Source organism: Strix uralensis, chromosome 5 (genome assembly GCF_047716275.1).
Source record: "Strix uralensis isolate ZFMK-TIS-50842 chromosome 5, bStrUra1, whole genome shotgun sequence".
Taxonomy (NCBI): Eukaryota; Metazoa; Chordata; class Aves; order Strigiformes; family Strigidae; genus Strix; species Strix uralensis.
In genome coordinates this window covers 210,224-233,496 of record NC_133976.1, presented here as the reverse complement: position 1 = coordinate 233,496, position 23,273 = coordinate 210,224, and the positions used below count along the sequence as shown (strand labels likewise).

Sequence of the window (23,273 nt, the reverse complement as noted above, 5' to 3'; positions counted from 1 at the left end):
CATGTTCTGACATGCTGTAACACCTTCAGTCATTCCACAGCGTGACATCAAAGGGACAATGCTTTTTAATCTAACAGCAATTTGCCTATTTTTATCTTTTGGGGCAAATTCAGTAATTTCTAAAAGAAAGCAGGAGGGACACATGAACAGGCTGTGCAGCATGTAATGTTAGTGTGCTTATAAGGTCTTAAAAGTTAACAGGAGAAAATCAAAAGATCATTTAAATATTCCTGGTGAGAGTCATAGCTCTGAGATCTAACCCAGGTCCTACAGATAACAGTACTGTGCAAACATCCCTAAAAAAAAAAAAAGAAAAAGTTCACTCACTGCGTGAAACCATGAGAACACCCCGCAGCCCCTCTCAGCCACAGGCTGGCACAGAGCTCAGGTAACAACTGATGCGGGTTCACCACGGACGTGCCCAGGCGCAACAGGACAGAGGGGCCATCTGCAAACTGCTGCTGCACACCACATCCGTGGCAGCAGCATCGTGCCAGCTATCCACCCACCAGCCCTCAAAAACACGGCGGGTGTCCAGCCTCCACAGAGGGGAAACCAAAGGAATTCACCTCCACGGTGTCACGGCCACGGGCGCAGCTGCCCGGGGCTGCTGCCTCCTCGCTCCACCCAGCACAGGTCTCTCGGAGGTCTGTAATCATTTGTTTGCCACCAGACATAAGCCAAAGATGCACAGACTGATTAAACTACTGTAAACCACAGCACTTCACTGCATTTTCATCCCGGGCCTGCTTTTATAATAATATTTACTTTTTCTGGTTCTGAATTGTCACTATGTATTCACATGAAAGGATCTGTTATCTCCTTGCACTGAGCTGTGGCGTGCAACGGGGAGCGACGATGGATCTGGGGTGGAAGTGTTGAGCTACGGGAAAACGCTGCATTTTTCAGCTCCAAAAAGGCATCTCAGAGAGGTCAGGTCTAAGTGTTCGGACAAGGACAAGCTCACGCTACATGAAGAACTGATCCCCTACGGGTGCAACACAGAGGTGGCACCTCCAGGCTAGCAGGCAGGCGGGAAAGTAGCCCTGCAGACCAAACCCCACGGCCCCTCTGCACCCACCATCGCCAGCCCACGGCCTCCACACGCCGCAGACATGGATCTAACTGGGGCCCAGGGCAGGGAAGCCACCTCCAGGGGAGACAGAGCTGCCCGGGCTGGCAGCGGCCCTGTGGCAGCGGTAACAAACAGGCAGCTGCCTGTGCTCCAGGGGCGCCGTGCCGGTCCCGGGCAGCACACTCGCCCCGGCGTCCGCCAGGACACCATGGCAGCTCCGCTCCCAGCCCTGCAGTTTTTCTGAGGAAGGAAGAACCACAGCACAAAGGGATATGAAATGTGTTTTGACGATCCTGCTGCCATGGCCAGGATCTCGCTCAGTGGAGGGTGCAGGTAAGAATATCTCCAGGGACAAGGGTCCTGGCCAACCTGGTATTTTAGATACAAATGCGAAGAACAGCTATCCTGAAGATTAAAAAAAAGTGGAGTCACTTCCCTGGCACAACAGTATCACAACAGTGGGTGCAATCACCTTGAACTTGTCCCCACAAGTATGGACGCTGCTGGGTCCAAGGTGAATTTCCACCATTATCTGCCCTTTGGTACCTAAAAACAAACACTCATGGTAAAGCACCGCTCCCCTGTGACGTGGAAGGGACAGGCCCTACGGCACGCAAAGAGCTCACAGGCTGCCAACACTGGGGATAGCACCTGGTAAAGGTCTGAAAGAGGAGGAGAGGGGGGAACTGGGAGACATAAGAGTAGCAAAACAACCAACTAGCCCTGAGTCACAGACTCTTAGCCATATGAGTTTAGGGAAGCATCCAGTTGACATAAAAGCTGGTAAGGATCTTCATGAAGTGGGAAGAAAAAGAAAGAGAGGGAGGCAAAGTGATCAAGTTCAGTGGCAGGAGTTGACATTTTTTTTATGAGATCTTCAACAGGGAGTTACCCAAAGGTCAGAAGAACACTGAGTAGATGCCCACAAACAAGCTCGGGGGGCTGGAACACCCCCCTGTGAGGACAGTCTGAGAGAGTTGGGGGGTTCGGCTGGAGAAGAGAAGGCTCCGGGGAGACCTTAGAGCGGCCTCCCAGGACTGAAAGGGGCTACAGGAAAGGGGGGAGGGACTCGTCATCAGGGGGGAGGGATAGGATGAGGGGGAACGGGTTTAAACTGACAGAGGGGAGATTTAGATGAGATCTAAGGGAGAAATTGTTCCCTGTGAGGGGGGTGAGGCCCTGGCACAGGTTGCCCAGAGAAGCTGTGGCTGCCCCCTCCCTGGAAGGGTTCAAGGCCAGGTTGGACGGGACTTTGGGCAACCTGGGCTAGTGGAAGGTGTCCCTGCCCGGGGCAGGGGGTGGCACTGGATGGGCTTTAAGATCCCTTCCAACCCAAACTGTCTTGTGATTCTATGCCAGAGGGGCTCTGAAAATGCTGTTACGTTCATGTATTTTCAACCTGAAAAAGTACCTCACCCCACCCACTGGCACCTCTGCCTTGAGAGGTGAAAGGCTCTTCCTGAATCAAACCAACCGCCGTGTTGTTTGCTCTGTGCTAAAGCACACCAGGCTCTCAGAGGTATTTCTCAGTTGCAGGCTGCAACAATTAAGTCCAGAACTTCCCTGTTATCATCCTACACGTACCAAAGGCAGCAGGAGCAGTGAGGGCTGTGGGGTGCACAGGCAGGAGCAGAGCCGGGGGGGGGGGTGGGGATGGGGGAGCAGGGGAGATGCAGCATCAGAGGCTCTAGGAGCAATCAGCAGCGCTGCTGCCAGGCCAGACCAGAGCAGACAGCCTGGGGAAGAGGAGTGTAAAAGTTTAGGGTGCAGGCAGCCAATTTAGTGTCATAATCATTCAAGCTACTCAACTCTCCTCAGACCCCGAGAAGTGTCTGTCAACATGCCAGACTCTGTTGTCAACTATTTTTGTATCACTTTACCCAAGACTTCTCCAATTATTGAGGTTTTCCATTGCTGGTGATTTTCTACCTCTCCATTATCCCAGATAACAGAGAGCAGAATGATTCTTTTTAATCACCACGCTGTATTTAATCAGGTAGCACCACTATATGTCTGGACTTTTTTCAAAGTTGTCTACCTTTACTTGGCCAGGCAGACTTCAAGCATGTTCTATATTTGTTCTAGATTTCCAGAAATCTGGCAGTCCTACTAGGTCAATCCTCCTGCTCACATACGGCAGCTCCATCTGGGCTGCCATATGAGCAGAAACTCTCGACATGTTCACGGCAATGTGTGCTGCCACCATCCTGCACAGATGCAGCTCGTCTGATGCTTTCAGGGAGTGTCACGGGGTCAGTCACTGCACGACTACGCTGTAGACCCAACACTTCCTGGAAGCAGCAGACAGACCTCCTGTGCGTGGTCTGGGACAAACACACCTCGAATGCCCTCTGCACCTGCCAGCCAGCCCTGCACGCACACGCAGCAGATCCAATGCTTCCTGGAAACACCCAACATGCACTCCACGGCCTACACAGTAAATTAGTATTTATTTTTTCCTATAGATCACAGACCAAGCCCTTGATCTAGAAGGGGCACCTTAGCCAGGCAGCTAGACTAACATTCTGCCACTGAGCCTGCAAGGAGCATCTGCCACCGCTCTGCACCAGACAACGGGTACATCTAAACATATATGAGAGACAAAAAGTGTCCAAAGCTGCAGCCACTCAGCTCTAGGTGAAGAGAGACAGACAACTTTCTCTGTATTTTCCAGTGAGGCACATGGAGCAACCAGAAAAACATGATGGTTCTCCTAATGAGATGTGCCACAAAACTACCCTAAAGAGAGGCAGATGATGCTGTGATCTCCTCCATCAAGGGGAGCAGGGCGTTCTGAACTCTGAATGCTTCTGAGAAGCAGGAACAAACCTTAAAACCATTTGGCTCAGGAAGCCTTTGAGCTGGAAGAGGAGAAACACGATGTCCAGACTCTGAGGAGGGAATCTGGCCTCTGTCAGGGCTGACAACCCTCAGGACAGGCCGCAAGAGGACACTGGTGTGTTATCCAAGACCTACTGGCAGGAGCAGAACCAGCAGCCTTGGCACAGGGGTGTCACCTCCGGCGCCCTGCTGTGACTCCTGCGGGCCGTGGCAGCAGTGTGCCAGGCAGCCACGCAGGCTGACACGTGTGATGTCCCACGGATTCGTTGTGCCACAGAAAGGCTCTGGAAACGAGCTTCAGCTTCCTGAAGATACCAAAGGCGGGTTGGTGGCATCTCCTCAAAGGGAGATGACAGATTTGGCCAGAGCCATAACAGCATCAGCACAGACACCTCCCAGTGTCACAAGGCAAGGCTTAAAAAAATCAAGTCATGGTTACTTGTCACAGGAACACAAGGTCCATGGGTGGTCAGTGCCTGGGAAAAGAGCACCTCAGACACAGGAGAGAGGGGAGACACATCAGTGAGGACATCCGTCTGCCTGGTCATGACGGATGGTGCAGTCTAGAAGCAGGCAGAACAGGATAGAGCGGACAGGCTGGTCCTCTCGGGGAAGAGTTGGTCAGTTGAGACTCTGGTCCGGCCAGCGCTGAAGGATGTTCACAGGGACTGAACAGCGCGTGGATCTGTGTGCATAGCAGTCCTTACCACCAGAATCAAAGATCAGAGAATCAAAGAACCACAGGATGGTTTGGGCTGGAAGGGACCTTAAAGCCCATCCAGTGCCAACCCCCCTGCCCTGGGCAGGGACACCTTCCACTAGCCCAGGTTGCCCAAAGCCCCGTCCAACCTGGCCTTGAACCCTTCCAGGGAGGGGGCAGCCACAGCTTCTCTGGGCAACCTGTGCCAGGGCCTCACCCCCCTCACAGGGAACAATTTCTTCCTTAGATCTTAATGCAAGTCTCCCCTCTTTCAGTTTGAAACCATCACCCCTCATCCTATCCCTACACTCCCTGATCAAGAGTCCCTCCCCCCTTTCCTGTAGCCCCTTTCAGTCCTGGGAGGCCGCTCTAAGGTCACCCCGGAGCCTTCTCTTCTCCAGCTGAACCCCCCAACTCTCTCAGCCTGTCCTCACAGGAGGGTGCTCCAGCCCCCCGAGCATCTTTGTGGCCTCCTCTGGCCCCGCTCGAGCAGATCCATGTCCCTCTGGATGGATCCTTCCCTCCAGTGTTGTTGGCAAACATGCTGAGGGTGCCTCCATCCCACTGTCCATGTCCCCAACAAAGATGTTAAACTGGTCCCAAGCCCAACCCCTGAGGATGCTGCTCGTCACTGCTCTGCACTTGGACATGGAGCCATTGACCCCAACTCTTGGAGTGTGACCATCCAGCCAATTCCTGATCCATCGAGTGCTCCATCCATCACATCCACGTCTCTCCAACTTAGAGACAAGGTCATCGTGCAAGACAGTGTCAGATGCTTTGCACAAGTCCAGGCAGATGACGTCAGAGGCTCTTCCCTCATCCACCAACACTGTAATCCTGCTGTAGAAGACCACCAAATCTGTCAGGCAGGATTTGCCCTCAGTGAAGCTGTGTCAGCTGTCACCAGTCACCTCCCTATTTTCCATGTGCCCCAGCAGAGTGGCCAGGAGGATCTGCCCCATGATCTTGCCCGGCACAGAGGTGAGACCAATCGGCCTGTAGTTCCCCAGGTCTTCCTTGTTTCCCTTTTTTTGAAATGGGGGTTAGGTTTCCCCTTCCAGTCATCAGGAACTTCACTGGACTGCCATGACTTCTCAAATATGATGGACAATGGTTGAGCCCCTTAATCCACCAGTTCCCTCAGGACCCGCAGATGCATCTCATCAGTCCCATGGACTTGTGCACCTTCAGGTTCCTGAGATGGTCTCGAACCTGATCATCTCCTACAGTGGGTGATTCTTCCTTCTCCCAGTCCTGCTTTTGCCTTCTGTTTTGGGCAGTGTGGCTGGAGCCCTTGCTGGTGAAGACTGAGGCAAAAAAGTTGTTGAGTATCTCAGCCTCCTCTGTATCCTGAGTAACCAGATCTCCTGTTTCCTTCCAGAGCAGGCCCACTTTTTCCCCAGTCTTCCTCTTATCACCAGCATACCTATGGAAGCTTTTCTTATTGCCCTTGACATCCCTGGACAGATTTAATCCCATCAGGGCTTTGGCCTTCCTAACCTGATCCCTGGCTGCTCGGACAGTTTCTCTGTATCCCTGCCAGGCTCTCTGTCCTTCCTTCCACCCCCTGTAGGCTCCTTTGTTTGAGCATGTCCAGGAGCTCCTTGCTCGTCCACACAGATCTCCTAGTGTTCTTACTCGACTTCCTCTTTGTCAGGATTGTCTTGGAGGAGGTTATCCTTGACTATTAACCAGCTTTCTTGGGCCCCTCTTCCCTCCAGGGCTGTATCCCATGCTACTCTGCCAAGCAGATCCCTGAAGAGGCCAAAGGCTGCTCTCCTGAAGCCCAGGGCAGCGAGCTTGCTGTGCTCCCTCCTTGCTGCCCTCAGGATCTTAAACTCCACCATTCCATGGTCCCTGCAGTCAAGGCTGCCCTCGAGCTTCACACTCCCCACCAGCCCCTCCAAGTTGGTGACAACAAGGTCCAGCACAGCCCCTCTCCCCGTTGGCTCCTCTATCTCTTGGAGAAGGAAGTTGTCATCAGTGCATTCCAGGAACCTCCTGGATCACTTGTGCCCTGCTGTGTTGTCCCTCCAACATAAACTGGGGTGGTTGAAGTACCCCATGAGGGCCGGGGCTTGTGAATGTGAGGCTGTTCCTACCTGTCTATCGAGGGCCTCATCTGCTCGGGCTTCCCAGTGGGATGTCCTGTAGCAGAGCCCCACTATAACATCTCCTGTCCCTGCCCTCCCTTTAACCCTCTCGTTGGCTCCTCGCCCATCCCCAGGCAGAGCTCCCTGCACTCCAACTGTCACTGACATAGAGGGAGACACCCCTCCTTACCTCCCCTGCCCGTCCTTCCTGAAGAGCCTGTGTCCTTCCATCCCACCCTCCACTCACAGGAGCCCCTCCACCACAGCTCCATGGGTCTGACAGATCTTCTGAGAGCTACTGGACTCAGCCTGAGGATGGGGAAATGCTTCCTCTGCAAAGCAGAGACTTTTGTGTAACATCTGCAACCGGAGTGTGACTGCTGCGGGTCAGGGAAGATTTCAAGTCATCATCTGGATAATCGAAGCTGAGATGGCATCTGACTCAGAATTAGATCAGTCTCACACTGAAGACTGGAGGAGGAGTGGGAGGGAGCCAGGAGGCCAGAAACCTGATCAATTTTTACAAGACAAACTTCAAATGAAAAGAGAGAGAAAACAAATCAAATAAAATGAGGATAAGAAGAAAGCCTTGAGAGAGTAGGTAAACAAAAAAAAAAATAGAAGTTCATCAGGCAAATGAAAGCTGCTGCTTGTTAAGAAGAGTGACCTGTGCCTGGAGCAGCTTACAGGCACGTGCCTCCAGACGCCCGCGGAAGGACCACACGGGAGAGGGGACGCGCGTCCTGCGCAGGGCAGCGAGGCCAGGACGCTTCTCCTTTGGCACACGCACTCGCTGTGAGCGAGCCCACGCTCGGCCTCTCTGGACAAACGACTCCCAGCCTGTCACACCGTGACAAAACCATCTGTGGCCAGAGAGTCTCCTTGTGGCTGCAATCTTTTACTCCAGCAGTGGGAAGCCCAGAGCTCAACTGTATTATGATTGATAAGAGAAGCTAAATAAACATGTAATCTACCAGGAGAAAGCACTATAAATCTATCACAAAGAAGCAGCACAGGTCTGTCCTTGGTCCATCATGGACGCAGATGATACAACTCTAGGCAGCGGCGCAGGCAGGTGCCTAGTAGGAAGGGGAGAGAGGACACATCCTTCCCAAACGATGGGGCGTGCAGAGCTGAAATCTCCCCCCTACAACAAAGGAAGAAGGCAGGCAGCATTTGCTAAATATAATTAAGATTCAAAGAGGCAAGTCCTGGTAAGTTACAGAAAATCTTGAAAAAAGGAGTAGAGGAACTTTCCATACCCATTGAAATATCAGGTCTTGGAAAATTAAAGAAATCCCAGGGAACAGGAGGACTGTCAGCGCTTTTAAACACTTAAAATTACCAAGCGCACTGACCTCAGAAACCAGGGTCCGAGCTGCCTGGCCGCAGTCCCAGGGACGCGAGACAAAACGAGGGTTTCTCCCACCGCCAGCCCCCCCAGGCCAGCCAGCAGCGGCGGCACCTGCCCAGGCCACCAGCACCTCAGCGGCACCGTCAGCCGCTCCAGCTCCATCCTCCAGCACCGCAACACCAAAGGGACTTCTCTGCATCTCGGCTCCACCTGAGCACAACAAACTACCTCTAAAAATAGAGGAAGTTTTATTCTAGTGAAGAAAGGGCTAAATTCTAGATTAGGGTGGAAACACTGCTGGGAAAATAGCATGTTCTGTTATTTCCCTCATTTCATTTTAAAAAAAGCGTCATTTTAACTTTAAGAAGGAACTCCCCTTTTCCTTCCTTTCCTGTTTTCCTCTAATTTATTTCCTGATTGTTTTCCTACCAAGAAGCCAGAACTTGTCTTCATATTTTCAGTTATGCTTATTCACACCTTTTCCCTTCTCTTTGCTTCACAATTCCTCTTTTTTACCCATATCTGGGGTTATATTTCTATTTTTATCATTAATTACTGCACCTTTTTCTCATCTGATTAGCTTTCTTGCTGTTCAAAACATTTTCAAAAGTATCACAATATTTTATAAGTAATAATGCATAAGAAGCATTACCTATACTCACAATACCTAGTTTGTTTTGTAAAATCTTCACAGAGGCCACGGATGGTATATTAAGGATACTGATGCATATTTAGCATTTAGAAAGCTTTTCTGAATTATTTTCTCCTGCATACCTTATGCCAGTTTTGACACCATAGACTAATTAGACTTTATTCTTGTTTTACTGATAGTTTCCCTGGTTTTTGGAAAGAAAATCTTGTTAAAAGAAAAAAGCATAATACATAGTGTTTGACTGACAAGTTTATGAGTCTGGCTGACAGAAGCAACAACGTCTGAAATCAGGAGGATGAAATCCAGCAGGGTCTAGTACAAACTGTTATACCTGGAACAGAGGAACAAAGAAACGAACCGCCTGGGCATCGCGAAGCAGAGAACAACGTGTGGCAACAGCAATAGCCCCAAACTAAACACAAGTCAAGAAAATGGGGACATTGCTTACGGACAAATCTAATTCTAGGAGGTGCTGACAAGATGGCGAGGATCCATCGGGACTGATCTGTCCAGTTTCGGGACAAAGGTCTTTAAAAAGGAGGTAAACAAATTAAAAGCAGTAAGTTGAAAGAGACGCTTGGAATCTTGACCACTGAGGAAAGACTGACAGAAGAAGGTTTGCTCACCTTAAATCTTAAGAGTATTACAAAAAGTTGGTAATCAATTATCCCACCAGTCCACTGTTGGAAGGACAAAGAAACACACTTACTTTGCCAAAAATTTGATTAAAACCAATTTTCTCAGCAGAGGAGCACTGAGAAAAATCTGCTTTGGCTGAATGTAGGGTTTGACAAACATTTCCAGGGCTGATTGCCTACTCAGAGTAGGTAGAAGAAGTGGTATCTTGACCTCCATTCAAGACATTTGTGCCCAGAAATGTACGATATGACACATTTACTTTTCTCCGTGACAGTGTGTCTGGATCGTGTCTAGAAGAGAGAGAGATATGTGTCTGTGTGTATAGTGTTATATATAATTTATCTTGCTCAAAAATTATTTAACATAGAAATATCATCAGTGGTGTTGCTCAGGTTCTTGGTCCAAACCAACTGTGTGCTAGCAACGACCACCCAGCCTAAGGGACCAATGCTGAGGGTAAAACTGAAGGTGCACAAAGCCTGGTGGGGTGAGAGGGCAGCGCTGCAGCGGGACGCGAGCCCCAGAGCTGGGCTGTGAGCGAGGGCACAGCACACCGCTGCAGGAGGACAAACCAGCTCAGAAAGCAGGGACACAGAGCAGGGAAAAACTTCAGCATAAACTCTGAGAATAGTAGTCATAAAGACTAATTGAGAGTATCAGTGAGAAACACGGTGAATTCAGTGATGAGCTCTGTATGGAGCGGGACCTGTGCAAATGTACCAGGTCACTCCCGGAGCCAAGGTCAAGATCAACACAGGAACAGAGAAAGATTCACAAGATGGACACAAAAGCCATCCAGAAGCTGTAAAAGCCTTTAAAATGTGGACGTTCAAGGAGATCAAACTATTCTACTTCTCAATGGAGATGAGGCCATCGCTGTGCGTAGGTGCTAAGGTGTGGGGAAGAAGTCTGGTTGCGAGGCTTTCCAACTGCTGCAACACACACGAGAGCTACTAACAGGATGATTAAATTAGGCAGAGCTACACTGAGGTGAAAGATGACTCCTAGCAGCGAGGGTAGTCAAACAGCTTATGAAGAAAGGTGACCAGCTCCACCACGCGTGTGCAGAGCGCAGCCCCGGCAGCCCCGCTGCGCCCAGGGAGCCGCGAGTCCCAGCCCTGTGCTGGGCAGGGGGCTTTGCCTGCACCCCCCACTGTATTTCCAGCCCTGAACCGAGAGCGAGTTTGCACCCCAGGGGGTGAATGAATTTTTATTTTCAGGAGGAAGAGAAGGAGTCGCTTCACCTGCGATACCCAATAGACCTAGAGACACACGACAGTTGAAAACTGAGACACACCACCCCTGCACAAGCAAGGCTTGTTGTATATTTGGCCCATCAGAAAAGCTGAGCCCTGCAGAGGCAACACCTCTTCTGTATCTGGAGAAGCAAGCAAGGTGGTGGGGACAGTCACCGAACACCCCGAAAGGTGCTGAGCCCAGCTCAGCTCCGCAGCCAGACACGGAGGTGCCGATCTCACCCGTGGAAATGTCGTCACTCTAAAAGGAGCACATAGGCATTGCAGTCACAGACAGTGTATTTTCATTGCAAGTTACGCTTTTAAAATCTGTATTATGAACAGACTTTTAATTAATCTGACGTATAAGAAAGGTTAGAAGAAGCTGCGTTACTATGTTACCTGATCATTAAGGACAACAAAGAGCCTAAGCACAGATAATAGATTTCTCAGAGGCCCCAAGCTTTAATCAATTGTACTGTTAAAAGTTAACAAACATTTTTAAATGCTAAAAAAAATGTTTTCCCACTCAGACAGCAAATGCAGTAAGTTTGAGGAAGATGTGGTGCATTTTTAATACATAACAGGTTGAATAACCAGTCCGAGTGCCAACAGGAACTCCACACCTCCATAAGTTATTTTAATTTCTACTATACTAGAGCTAGAGAGCAAAATCAGTAGTCTCTGCACACACTTACCGAAGCCCACAACCCTTACAATCCAAATGTTTGACAAGAGAGAACAGATGGAGGAGGACAAGGTTACCGTTACAGTGACGACAAGAAAAATATGGAGCTTATTAATAAAAATAATGCTATAGACATTCTCACATCAGCTAAAATTTTTGGCATTAGTTAGGACTAAGTCTTTAAAACACGTCAAACAGCAGATGTTGTTTCTGTGTTTCACACATGTTGAGGAACAATGGCAGCTAGCAAGAGTTTACAGCTAACTAAACTGTAACATATCGACTAGCTTTATCGTTTCCTTCCAAGTATTCTTAACACTGAGCACTTATAATCTGCATAAGTAGAATTCAAGTTATTCATTTCTATGACATCACAAGATATGATGTCATTAATAAGTTAGAAACCCAAACACTGTCAGCTAAAATTTAATTTAAATTAGAAAAAAAAAAAAAACCACAGTTAACTGAACACATTCTTTATCAAATTCACTCCATTTGAGAATATTCTGTTGCCTGGGCAACATGACTGCAAATTGCAGAGTTCAGACCATGATGCCTATTTTAAAGCAACAAGATACAAATCTTTGAAGAAAATACATCTAACAACCTGTTTGTATTGTACCAAAAGGCTGATACAAACGGTACATTAAGATAACATCAAAGTGTAAATCTTTAAGGATTTAAGGAGGACCATTCAAAGGGTTTTGAGGCCCAATTATACGTGCGGCAGATGCAAAAGAGGTTGAGAAAGGCCAAGGTACACACGGCTACAACAAGCGAGGTGTGCGAGGGGCAGCGCGGTACAACACGGGCAAGAGCCGGCCGAGGGCCCCAGCACGGCAGCACTGCAGCTCCACGAACGCTGAGCATTTGCTGTCTTTTGGCTTGAGCTTTTTACTCCATGCTGGCTGTGGCCACGCAGCAAATATCACCAAACCAGCAGCTCGGCTGGGCCTCATAGAAGCGACGCTCAGTATTTGGGGCATTACCCGCCTTTGGGCCCGGTTCTGCAATCAATTTATGAACCGCCTTTACTTTTCGACAAAGCACCAGAGACCTGCAGACCAGATCTGATCACCAGTCACACTTCAAAAACCCACCAGGAGCAATCTCAGGCGTTAGTGGTGAACTCCGGTCATCTGTGACAGTTCTCAGGTGCCTGGAAAAGCAGGGAAGTTACCACCAGCTCTAAACATGCGGCACAAGGAGAGGAACATCGCACTATACACCACACAACTTTGTTTTATTGTCCAGAAAAACACAGGGCAAAGCAGAGAGTTTGTAAACAGAGATGACCAACAACAGCAATCTGTAAAGGACAAACCAAGTTTAAGGGATCTAAGTTACTTCTAGGAGAGGGTAACAGGCCAGGCTTTGTGAAGAGTGAAGAAACTGAAGATACCATATAGCTGTCTTCTGCAAAAATTTTGACAGCCTTATGTGACGTTCTCAGAAACAACAGAAATTAAATCTAGCTGAAAGTGCTGCCAAGTGATGAAAAACTGATCAGAAAACTAATTCATGACTAACTGTCAGACTAAAAATGTATGATAAATGGATTTCACAGGACCCTACCCCAGGTTCAGTAGTATTCAATTTTTTCATTAGCAACCTGGATGATGGAGTGCAGAATACGCTTATTAAATTCCTAGATGAGACCAAGCTGGAAGGAGATGCAAAGTCATTAGAGGATTAGAATTCAAATGATTGTTGGAAAACTCAAGAGATGGGTGGGGGGCGGCAGCAAGATTTAGTCAATAGAGACAAGTGTAACGACAGTTTATGTGCAGGGATTACAGGGGATGGAGCCAGCCTCCTCCCCGAGGCGTACAGAGAACAGGAGTCATGGGGCACAAGGTGCAGCGGATAAGTTTTGTCTGGGCCTGATGAAAAGGCTCTTCCCCAGGAGACCGGCCGGGCAGGGAACAAGCCCCAGGGTGGGAGCGCCCCGGCACGGGGGCTGCCCCGAGCACCCTCAGCAGGGTCCATCCGAGCAGGAGGAGACACATCCCTGGGTCCCCCCGGGCCAGAGGGCTCGGCGAGCACATGACACCAGGCACAGAGGCGAGCTCAGAGACAGCAGGCAGCAGTCCTGCAGAAGATCTGAGGATTGCAGGATCACAAGCTGAAAATGAGTCAAAGTCACGCTGTGGCAGAAAAGGGAAAACATACCAGGATTCTCAATTAGCAGCTTCACCTCTAACACGTGTGATGCAACCCCTGCGCAGAACAGGTTGGGTTTCAGCTAGAGAAGGCTAATTTTAGGAACAGAGTTAAATAAAAGATATGGGGAGAATCCAGAGTAAATCAATAGTAATGATCGGATAATGCTTTCAAGGTCTCTGCAGGAAAGCCTGTGTGCTCTGGGATATTCAGCCCAGAGAACAGAAGATTGGGTGGTGAAGGGGTGATCTGACTGTAAAAACAGAAAGAAGGCAGCTGCAGCGAGGACAAAAATAATCTGTTCTCAATAACCATGGAAAAGTAATGGGCTTAAAATTCAATAAGAAAGATTCAGGTTAGATGTCAGAAAATGCTTTCTGAGAGCACAGGAGCAGGAGGCTGCGCCCAGCGCCCAGCACTGGGGACTCACCAGCAGCTGAGCAAACACCAGGCAGGAAAGTTTCAGCCAGAGCTGATCCTGGGGAGGGGCAGAAGAGTCCAAAAAATGACCTCTCGGGTTCCTTCCAGTCCCAGCTTTCTACTGCCCTCTCCAGCGGGGCGGCTGGCCCCCAAGGAGGAAGCGCAGGGAAGGCTGTCACCCGATGCGGGGGAGGTGTTCAGTGGGGTCTCCTGCAGCATCCTCCCATCAGACATCAGACGGGACGCGGTGGTTTGGGCAGGGGGGTGACAAGGGAGGGGAAAGCTGGCGGGACCACCAGCCCCAAGGGGAGGCGATGGGCCACACGGAGCCCAGCCAGGGGCTGGTTACGAGCTCATTCCTTGGGGACAGACATGGGGCGTTCAGTGTCTTCACTGACCGTCGGAACGATGGGAGGGAGATGCCATCACCAGCCTCGGGGGCGGGCGGCGGGCAGAGCTGCTCCTCCGCGGGCCCTCCCCAGGCTGGAGAAGTGGGCCGACGGGGACTGGCAGGGCTGGGCCGGGACAAGCACCGGGAGACCGGCTGCCCTGAAGAGGCCTGGGGGGATCCTGGGATGCCTCAGACCCCGCGTTGTCGGCAGCACCCTGTCAGCAGCACCCTCAGGCCACGGAGCCCAAGCTCGTCCCAGGCGGAGACGGCCCAAGGACAGGCAGCGGGGTGAGGGCAGGGACTAATCATAACAAGAAACTTTGCCTACTTATAGCATGATTACCTGCCCAAAATAAAAAATAACCCCAACAACAAAAAAACCCCACCCATCATAAAAACCTGTTTAGAAGAATTTAGCCTGGGGAGGGGTGGGGGGTGGGGGTGGGAATCACAAAAATGCAGCAAAGGGACAGAACTTTTTGACAGAAAAGTAGCAGCACTGATTGTTAAATTTCAGTGAAATTATAAGAGATTTGAAGCAACTGCATACTATTTTTATATTCTGCATATGATAATCCTGTATATGTATAAATGGACAAGTTTGTCCTCATGATAGTCATGGTTAAAGAAATTTGTACAAAATTGACATTTACTGATCATTAAGAAACTTGTCTGCACTTTTGAAGCCTACATCACACACGTCTGCGATGAGCTAACCAAGCCATCCCGTAGCTCCACAGACATACAAGTTCGACAGGAAAGAAATCACAATCTGTGTTTAGTTGATACCAGAGTCACCTGCTCACGTACATAAGCAAACCTTTAGATAAATACGAAAGAAAATTATGAGGGTTTTTTCAAATAAATAACACCAAATTATTATCTCTTGATAATTAAAGCTTCCAGTGTTGAGTTCACATTTTGACAGGTCCTCATAGCCCCTTTACTGGCTGTAAAAGCTCCATTTGTAACAAGCTCACACATTTATAATCATTTTCCCCTGTATACCTTGGTAAGTGAATGGTCCAAAGCAGAGTGGAAAATCAAATGGAGACAAACGGTTACACCATACAGCCAAGCTGTGTTTCACAGGCATGGTTACACCGTACAACCATGCTGCATTTCACAGGTTATTTTTCTTACATGGCATGATTTTGGTGCTATAAGCAGCACTCGGGCACCAGCAGCACTGGGGCCTAAGATGGATCAGCTCTGAAAGCCACAGTCTGGACATCAGAAATGCTGCTGAGGAGACAAGGGAAAAGCCACCTTTGGCTTTGGCCAAGCAATGTGGTTTGTGGAAACCTCCAGGTGTCCACCCCAGAAGTATGAAGGCTGGAGATATTCAACAAGTGATTCTGAAGTCACTGGGCACTGAAAGCCCTCCTGTGATTAGGGCTGGATCCTTCATGATGCCAATCCCAGCAAGGTCTCTCATATGGCCGATGTGGTTGACCCACAGACGTTCCAGGAACATACACAGGCAGCATAAGGAACCTCCAAAACTTTCCAGACAAGAAAGATCCATCTTGACATTGAGAACACAAAGTTCAGGCTCATGTTAGAGATGTGAGGTTCAGGAATGAAAACTGGGAAGTGAGCATTATGAACAAGATAAAACTTGGATGCCTCTTGGAAGGAAACCACTGGCATTTCTAACAGGTCACTGAAAAATACACTGCAAGGCAAGGGATGACCTGTCCATAAGGACCTGGACTTTTCCTTCTTTTTACAGAGGTAAGCAACTGGAAAAGCTACTTTATTAAACAAAAGGTGAAAAAATGACCCAGAGGTTCAAAGTGCAGGGTGGCCAGCATGTAACACCTGGTTTAATCCCATCAGAGTACTGGACTCCCAAGAAAGAAAACCCTTAAGTGAGTCCTTAGGAGATCTGAAAAGCAGGGAGGAACAGGAAAGCCAGGCCTGATGCACTGGCAGAGACCAGCCAGGTGATCAGAAACCAAAGGACTTAACCCAGCTAAGGCAGAGTCCTACCCCCAGCTCACACCAATCACCTGGAGCAGCTGTGACTGATGAGGAAATAGATGCCCAGGCATGGGGAGCAGAAACGACCTGTTTGGTACAGCTGAACAGAAGCACTTTAGGATTCTCCTGCTGTTTACAGAGAAATCTCCATGTGGAGGAGAGCAGGGCTCCTGCAATGGCAAGAATCTCTAGCCCCACAACAGGCAGAAAGCTGAGACAGGAGTGGCACAGACGGTCCAACCTCTGCAACACAGAGGCAGGAAAACCAGTAGTTACCTCAGAGGACACAGGGAAGGGAGACAGATGGAGCCTTCCATGCCCCATCTTTATCTGTATAGAAATTAGGACATTATGGTATGGATAGATGGACGGCTAGATAGCAGAAAACTGGCTGGATGGTTAGGGTCAGCGTGGTGGTTAATGGGTCATCCTCCACCCGACGGCCAGGGAGAGGTGGGGCACCACAGAGGTGAAGTTTGGAGGTAACACCGAAGTGGGGGGAACAGTCAGTGTCCACAAGGGCAGGGCTGCCACCTAGAGCGACCTGGGCAGGCTGGAGGAAGAGGCCAGCAGGACCCCTGGAACTGAAAAAGGACGAACACAAAGTCCTGTGTCTGGGGAAGAGCAGCTTTGGCAATGACAGACCTGGGAGCAGCTCAGCAGAAAAGGCCCTGAAGGCCTGGAGCAAGCTGGATTAGAACCCCAGTGTGACACAGAAAGGCTGTTTCTGTCTACAACGCCAGGTGTGGATCGTCATTCTGATGGAGTTCAGCTTGCAAAGGTAAATGATTTCATTTCCAAGTCAAATCGTGTGATTTGCATGCTCAGAGAGGGACACTCTCATTCACAGAATTTGAAAGGTTTTCTCTTTTGCAATCACTCTGCCAACCTGACATTAAGGAAAGCAAAAAGAGAAACCCAAAATACCGGAGTTGAACAGCAGCTAGCACTTAATACTTTCAGGAAAACTGCAAGAAGCTGTAGACAAGCTGACCTGGAGGACTTTGAGCTATCAACAGTCCTGTGCAAGAAAGGCTGAAGTAGGGAGGGTGGGTAACCTTATCGCAATGTTAAAAGTACCTCTTGAAGAACAAGACCTACAGACAAGTCTTCACCCTCCTGAGAGCCAAAACATTGCCTAATGTTGCCATCCTGAACCTAAACTTACAAACACAGGATTTCAGCTCCCTGGGATCCAGCACAGATCACTGGTGGGAGGGAGGACACGCCGACTGACTGGGCCCCCATTCGCAGCATTTGCACAACCACCCCTGTGCCTGGCCACGCGTTTCAGCCCTCCACGGGGCACCCTCCTGTTGTCTGAGTAGGATGGAGGGTTCACCACATCACCAGCAGCAACTGCTGGTTTCCACAGTCCTGGCCTGAGCCCCCGTCCTCCCCAGCACAGGCTGCTGGCCCACGCCAGTGGCCAACACCCCAAGTCCAGTCAGTAAGCAGCACGAGGGGGGCTTGAGACAGCACTGGTGCTTCAGCAGCACTGGGTTTCTGATCAGGGATACTGCTACAGCAGCTGCAAGGGAAAAAAAAAAAATCCAACTTTCTCCTCATCCAGTTCATTTTGAGTATGCAGTATCCTACCTGAAAAATGACGTCTCCATCCTTCTGCAAGAAGAAGGTGTTTGGGTGAGGCTGGGGAGCTTTGGGAAGGGCTGCATCCGCACAGGGGACTCAGACAATTTATGGATGAAAAGCCAGCTAAGAGCTACTGCAGACAGATGTAGGTACAAACCCAGCTCAGGAAAACAGAGAGATGCAGATTGCCCAAAGCTGGGAAGATACTCTGGGAAAACTCACCCCAAACCCACCCCACTCTCGCACTCCTCCCTGAAGCCACCAAGAGCGCAGTGCTGCCAGCACTGCCACCTACCCCGGGCTACGCGCGGGGTCAGGAACTGGGTGCGGGAGAGGCAGCATGTCACCCCAGGCTACGGGCATGCCTTTGCCTCACGGAAGATAACCAGGCACATTACAACTGCTGAACCCTCTAAATTACTCGCTGCTATCTCGAGTCATCTCGGGTCACTGACACCAAGCTATCTGATTAACAGCAGCAATCAAATTAACAGGAGGTATGTGCTGTAAACAGACTAAACAGCCATGCAAGCAGCAGAGGCACTTACATGAGCTCCCAGCAGCCACAGAACTGCTGGGGCAGCCCACGCTCCCTCGTACAGGCTCAGCTCTCCTCTGCTGTGCTGGAACTCCATCATGGAAAGGCAGCACCCTGTTACCACGGCCACGCGAAGACAATACGGAAGAAAGCACCAGACTTTGCAGCGGACAGTGACTTAATGACCTGCCCAAGTCTTGAGTAAGCAATCCAAGCTGGGAACTGAAGGGAGAACATCACACTAATATCAAATTCTGATTTGGATTTGCCAGTGAACAAACTGACTGGATTACCAACCACAGTTTTCATTCTCTGGAAGAAACTACCAATTAGTCACACTACTTCAAAAAGGAAAAGACAAACACTGTTTTTCCCTTACTAAAGCCCACTAGCACTCTGCAGGACACGAGCAAAACCAGAGCAGAAGCCATTTGCCTCCCTCCACCACCTGCTACACCACCCCATGTCCTGCAAATGCCCAAAGCAAAAAGATTGCCCCTCCTCCATCTCTTGATTCCAAAAGTTCAGCTCATCTCAAAAAGGCAGCAGCAGTTTCCTGCAAGAAGCCCTTCCCTGGAAACAAATATTTTTACATTGAATTGGAGAGCGGTCAGATGGGACTATCCTTAATCCCCAGAGCAAAGCTTCCCCGAGGGCAGCAGCCTGAGCACAACAGACCCTGCCACGCCAAGCCCTCGCAGGACCCACCCCCCGAGCTGGGAGATAACACGGAGCAGACATAGGAAGGTCTGAGCTGCGGTGGATTCACAGGCAGCCGGGCTGCCCACCGAGGGCTGAGCTCGGGCATCCTTCAGCATCTGCTGCGGTTCGCCAGGTCGCACCCGTCACTCGGAGCAAAGCTGCGGTGGCTCGCACGCTGCACGAGAGAGACAAGAGAGACCCACGCTTCCAGCCATGGCCACACAGCCAGCAATTAACAGGCGCATTAACTGCATGGCATAAACCTCGAGTTCCTGCACGGGACAGAATACCAGACCACCTGCGAGGATGCTCAGTTTGACCTTCAGGGCCCTTTTTCCTCTCAGCATTCAAGCCAACACGTAGACAGCTTGTAAGCAACATGGTCATAATAAAGAAATCACTTTTAAACAACACTATGTATTCGTATCCTGAAACTACATAACCATTTCTAGTTCCTCACACCATACACACAAGTGACTCATAACTGATTATCTCCGCACGGCTGCCTGATGCTTCTATACAACCGTGGTAAGTACACACGAGAGTTCTACGCACTCTTTTTGGGACAGTATGCTTACTTTGCGTTAAAATATACTTAAAATTCAAATGCAATATCCTCCTGCAGAACGGAGCACCGCTGCAGCAGCTCGTGGCAGGGGGCTCAGGGAGAAGCGCAACCGCTCACAGCGGTGGGTCAGGTCAGAGCACTCGGGCTCCTCGCTGCGCTCAGGCACACACTGCGCGGGGATTCGGTGCCTTTGCAGGGACGTTGGGGACACACGAGGCTCACCAGACACACCCACCTCTACACGGGAGCCAGCGCTGGCGTAGCACGGCCCAGGTGGAAGATCCCCAGCATGTGCAGAGCATCTGCCCAGCAGCGCCCTGCCTGCCTCCCCCAGGACACGCTGCCGCTCCTACGGCGGCCGCACACGTGCCACGAGCGCAGCTGCCTCTGGAATAAGGCTTCTTCCTCCCAGCGGCCACGCAGGACGTTCACAGGGACCATGACATCAACATGGTCACACTTGAGACTGCACGGCCTAAAGCTGCTACAAACAGCATTGAAGAGAAGTGAGAAAAAGCATTTCTAAAAGGCTAATAGTATGAGCTCATCTGCAGCCAGTCAAGCTGGTACATGAGTAAGACGCTGACAGACACTCTCTGCTCTCAAGGGACACCTGAAGATTAGTATTAGCTGGACACTGAGTCACAACGTTTCTGGAAGGTCCTCAGGCAAGTGACTGTGCTTCAGTAAGAGCACAGACAGAATGGCTATTCCAGGTTCGAAAACTTTCAAGAAGGGCATGGGATGGGAAGAGACCACCTGCATCACAGACTGCAGCCTGCAGGCAGCCACGTCCCCTGTCTGCAGCCTGATGGACGGAGTCCCACTGCAGAACGGCCGGGGTTCCCCTTCCCACCGGTGTTACCCAGCGTATTTACTACAAAGCTACTCCAGAGTGTCACTCCTCTTGTGGCTAGAGGTCTCCTAACTTCCAGTTTAAGTTTATTAACAGCAAGTCTAGGTGCACTCGTTTCTGTGGCAACACTGTCCTTCATTTCTAAGGATTCTGCTCCTTCTCTAACATTTACCACAACATTTCTACAGACAGCAGCAACTTCTCCTTTCCACCTTCACTACACACGTCCAGATGAGCCAAGCTCTTTCAGTCCCCCACCATAAGCCCCCACCTCCACAGCCCCCTCCACGCATGCCATGCCTTCTCTTTCCCCCCTCCTGCCCCAGCAGCAATTAAGGCAGCATCAGGACAGACACCCTGAATCAACGGTTTTGTTCCATTAAGCTTTGCCCCCACGTGTGCCCCCCGACGAGGGGGCAGCCACAAGGAGCTCTGCGGCAGGGACGGGCCGGCGCTTGCTGCCTCACCTGGAATGCCGTCTGGCTGTTGTAGTTGCGAATCTCTTTGCTGGCACCGCGGAAGAGGAGAACCCGAGCGCAGCTCTCCTGTGAAAGGGGGGAAGGGGAAGAGACCAATTAGCACTGGAGTCCAGTGACAACAAAGAAGCAAAGCACACGTCTCACTGTGCTCAGCCTCCTCTGGCAAGAGCGAGGAGGAGGCTCACCCCTGTGAGCTGCCCCCCCAGCCCCAAGGTGACCAGCTCCACCTGCCCGGCTGGGCCTGAACATCAACCCAAGGGCACAGAGGCCACCACACATTCCCAGGTGCTGCTATTTCCCAAAGCAGGTCTTGTTTTGAATACTCTCTGCTGCTAAATGGTGCTAATTCAACACGTTGACGAGCCCCTGCACTCTTTAACACCGCTCTACCCAGCCACCCCAGTGGACGGGCACCTGAAGACGGGAGTCCTTGGTGTGCAGAACGTACCCACCACCCAACAAACCACAACTCAGCCTCACATACCACTGACTGTGGCAAAACATAACAGGGTTTAGTTTTGAAAGCACACCTCAGAAACTGAAAATTCCCTTTATAATCAAAAAACACATAATACAATGGGTAAAAATCTCTAGGAAGGAACAAAACCTACAAGAGAAATCCTGAGATACTGACCTCCACATCTCGAAGAGAACAGTGGGTGTATACGATCAGAGAGGGCTCCTCCACCACCCTCAATTTCTCCTGAACTGAGGTTAATGACCACACAGAAGATAAAACAGAAACAGTGCCCTACACTCCCTGGACAATCATCTTCACAATTCAGAGATTAGTAGTAAAAATTTAGGACCCTTTGAGAGAAGGACAGGACCCCAGTCCACACACCTTCCCCAGAGCAGGATCAAAGCCCCGGGATGTGCCCAACAAGCCCTGCCTGGGGCACACGCCCACCTCAAATTAAATGTGATCACCTGGGCCAAATTAGCACTCTCCACCCACACAAACTGCTCCCTCCCAGCCAGCAACGGGGGCTTGCTGGGGAGTAGGAACAGGAACCACAAGAAAAATCACAGAACGTGTTAGGCGGTAAGTTAGCAACAGCATCGTGGAAAGGGGAAGAGGTTGAAGCATGGACTCTTCTCTGGTCACCTGCCTCTTGAGAAATGCAAAATCAGGCTGGTGTTACAAACAGAAACAGCCTCACCCCAGGACAGAGGGTGGATGAATTCAGAAGAACCTCCCTGGGTCTGGGAATGGTAATAGCCATGAGGTGTTCCAGCCCGACGTTGTGCTCTCTCTAGCTCAGGCAGGCTGGTGCCCATCTACACTTTCTTGTTCTCATGCCCCAGATCACACGGATGTACCTGGTTATAGAGAGCACAAATATGCAGAGCGGTGTTTCCTGAGGCGTTCTGTGCAGTCATATCAGCTCCATAGAAGAGAAGATGCTCCAGGTGCTGAACATGGCCATAGCGACATGCCTGCTCAAAAAGCAAAATGGAAAAAAGAAATAGAAAAAAAAATCAGGAGCAGCAGGAAGATGTTAAATCCCATAACATCCTCTGCTGGATTCATCCACGCTAGAATAGTTGAATTGGGCTAGATCTGTAACCTGGAAAGTCCCGTTAATGTGCACACAGACACACTGCTGCTCCTTACAGCAATATACACCCAACTACTGATCGGACAAATTACCTCCAGATCAACTGCAAATTTTGGATCAGCATCATACTGGTACCAGGGCCTCCTGCCGACTGTTTGCTATCTCAGTATAATTATCTGCTGAAAAGAAGCCCTGAAGCACAAGCAGGCAAAGAGGAGGACAACAGCCCCACGTCTCTAGCGAACTGGTGGGTGTTTTCCTGTACATTTGGTCCATCCTGGGACCAGCAGCCCTCAAAGATCTGCCAGGGCAAGGTAGGATGGAGGCAGGAAGGAGGACACCAATCGAGATCACAAACACATCTCTCTTGTTTTTCCATTCTCATCCTTGGCCGTGCCAGTACTCGTCCACCTTGCAGGGGGCTGACAGCTGGGTGCTTCAGGAGGCCACGAGCCTGAGGACAACCTGCCCCCCTTATGGTCCAAGACACGGGGACTCCAGGCAGAGCGTCCCTTCTCCCAAAGGGTCTCGCTCGGTCTTGAAGCAAAAAGCCAGCTTGGGTCCCCTCACCCCTCGCCCATCTCTTCCCTACGCCAAATCCACTGGTCAATGTGTAAAACGGGGACAGACACAACGGTGGTTTGGAACCAGGATGCCTCAGGTGTGGGACTGAGATCCCAAAGCGCTGTCCTCTGAGCCAGTCACAATGTGGGGAGGATCCCAGACACTCCTGAC

General features: G+C 50.3%; 1 protein-coding gene across 8 annotated transcripts in view; it reads right to left on the bottom strand.

Annotated features, from left to right (window-relative positions):
• Nucleotides 1–23,273, bottom strand: part of SHANK3 (SH3 and multiple ankyrin repeat domains 3) — a 368,779-nt gene that overhangs the window by 253,561 nt on the left and 91,945 nt on the right. For all 8 annotated transcript variants that reach the window (XM_074869549.1, XM_074869547.1, XM_074869554.1 and 5 more), the window contains 2 exons: nucleotides 22,300–22,416; nucleotides 20,965–21,042 (listed from right to left, as the gene is read on the bottom strand). In XM_074869549.1, the coding sequence (XP_074725650.1) occupies nucleotides 20,965–21,042; nucleotides 22,300–22,416 (195 nt within the window). The remainder of the gene's footprint in view (nucleotides 1–20,964; nucleotides 21,043–22,299; nucleotides 22,417–23,273) is intronic.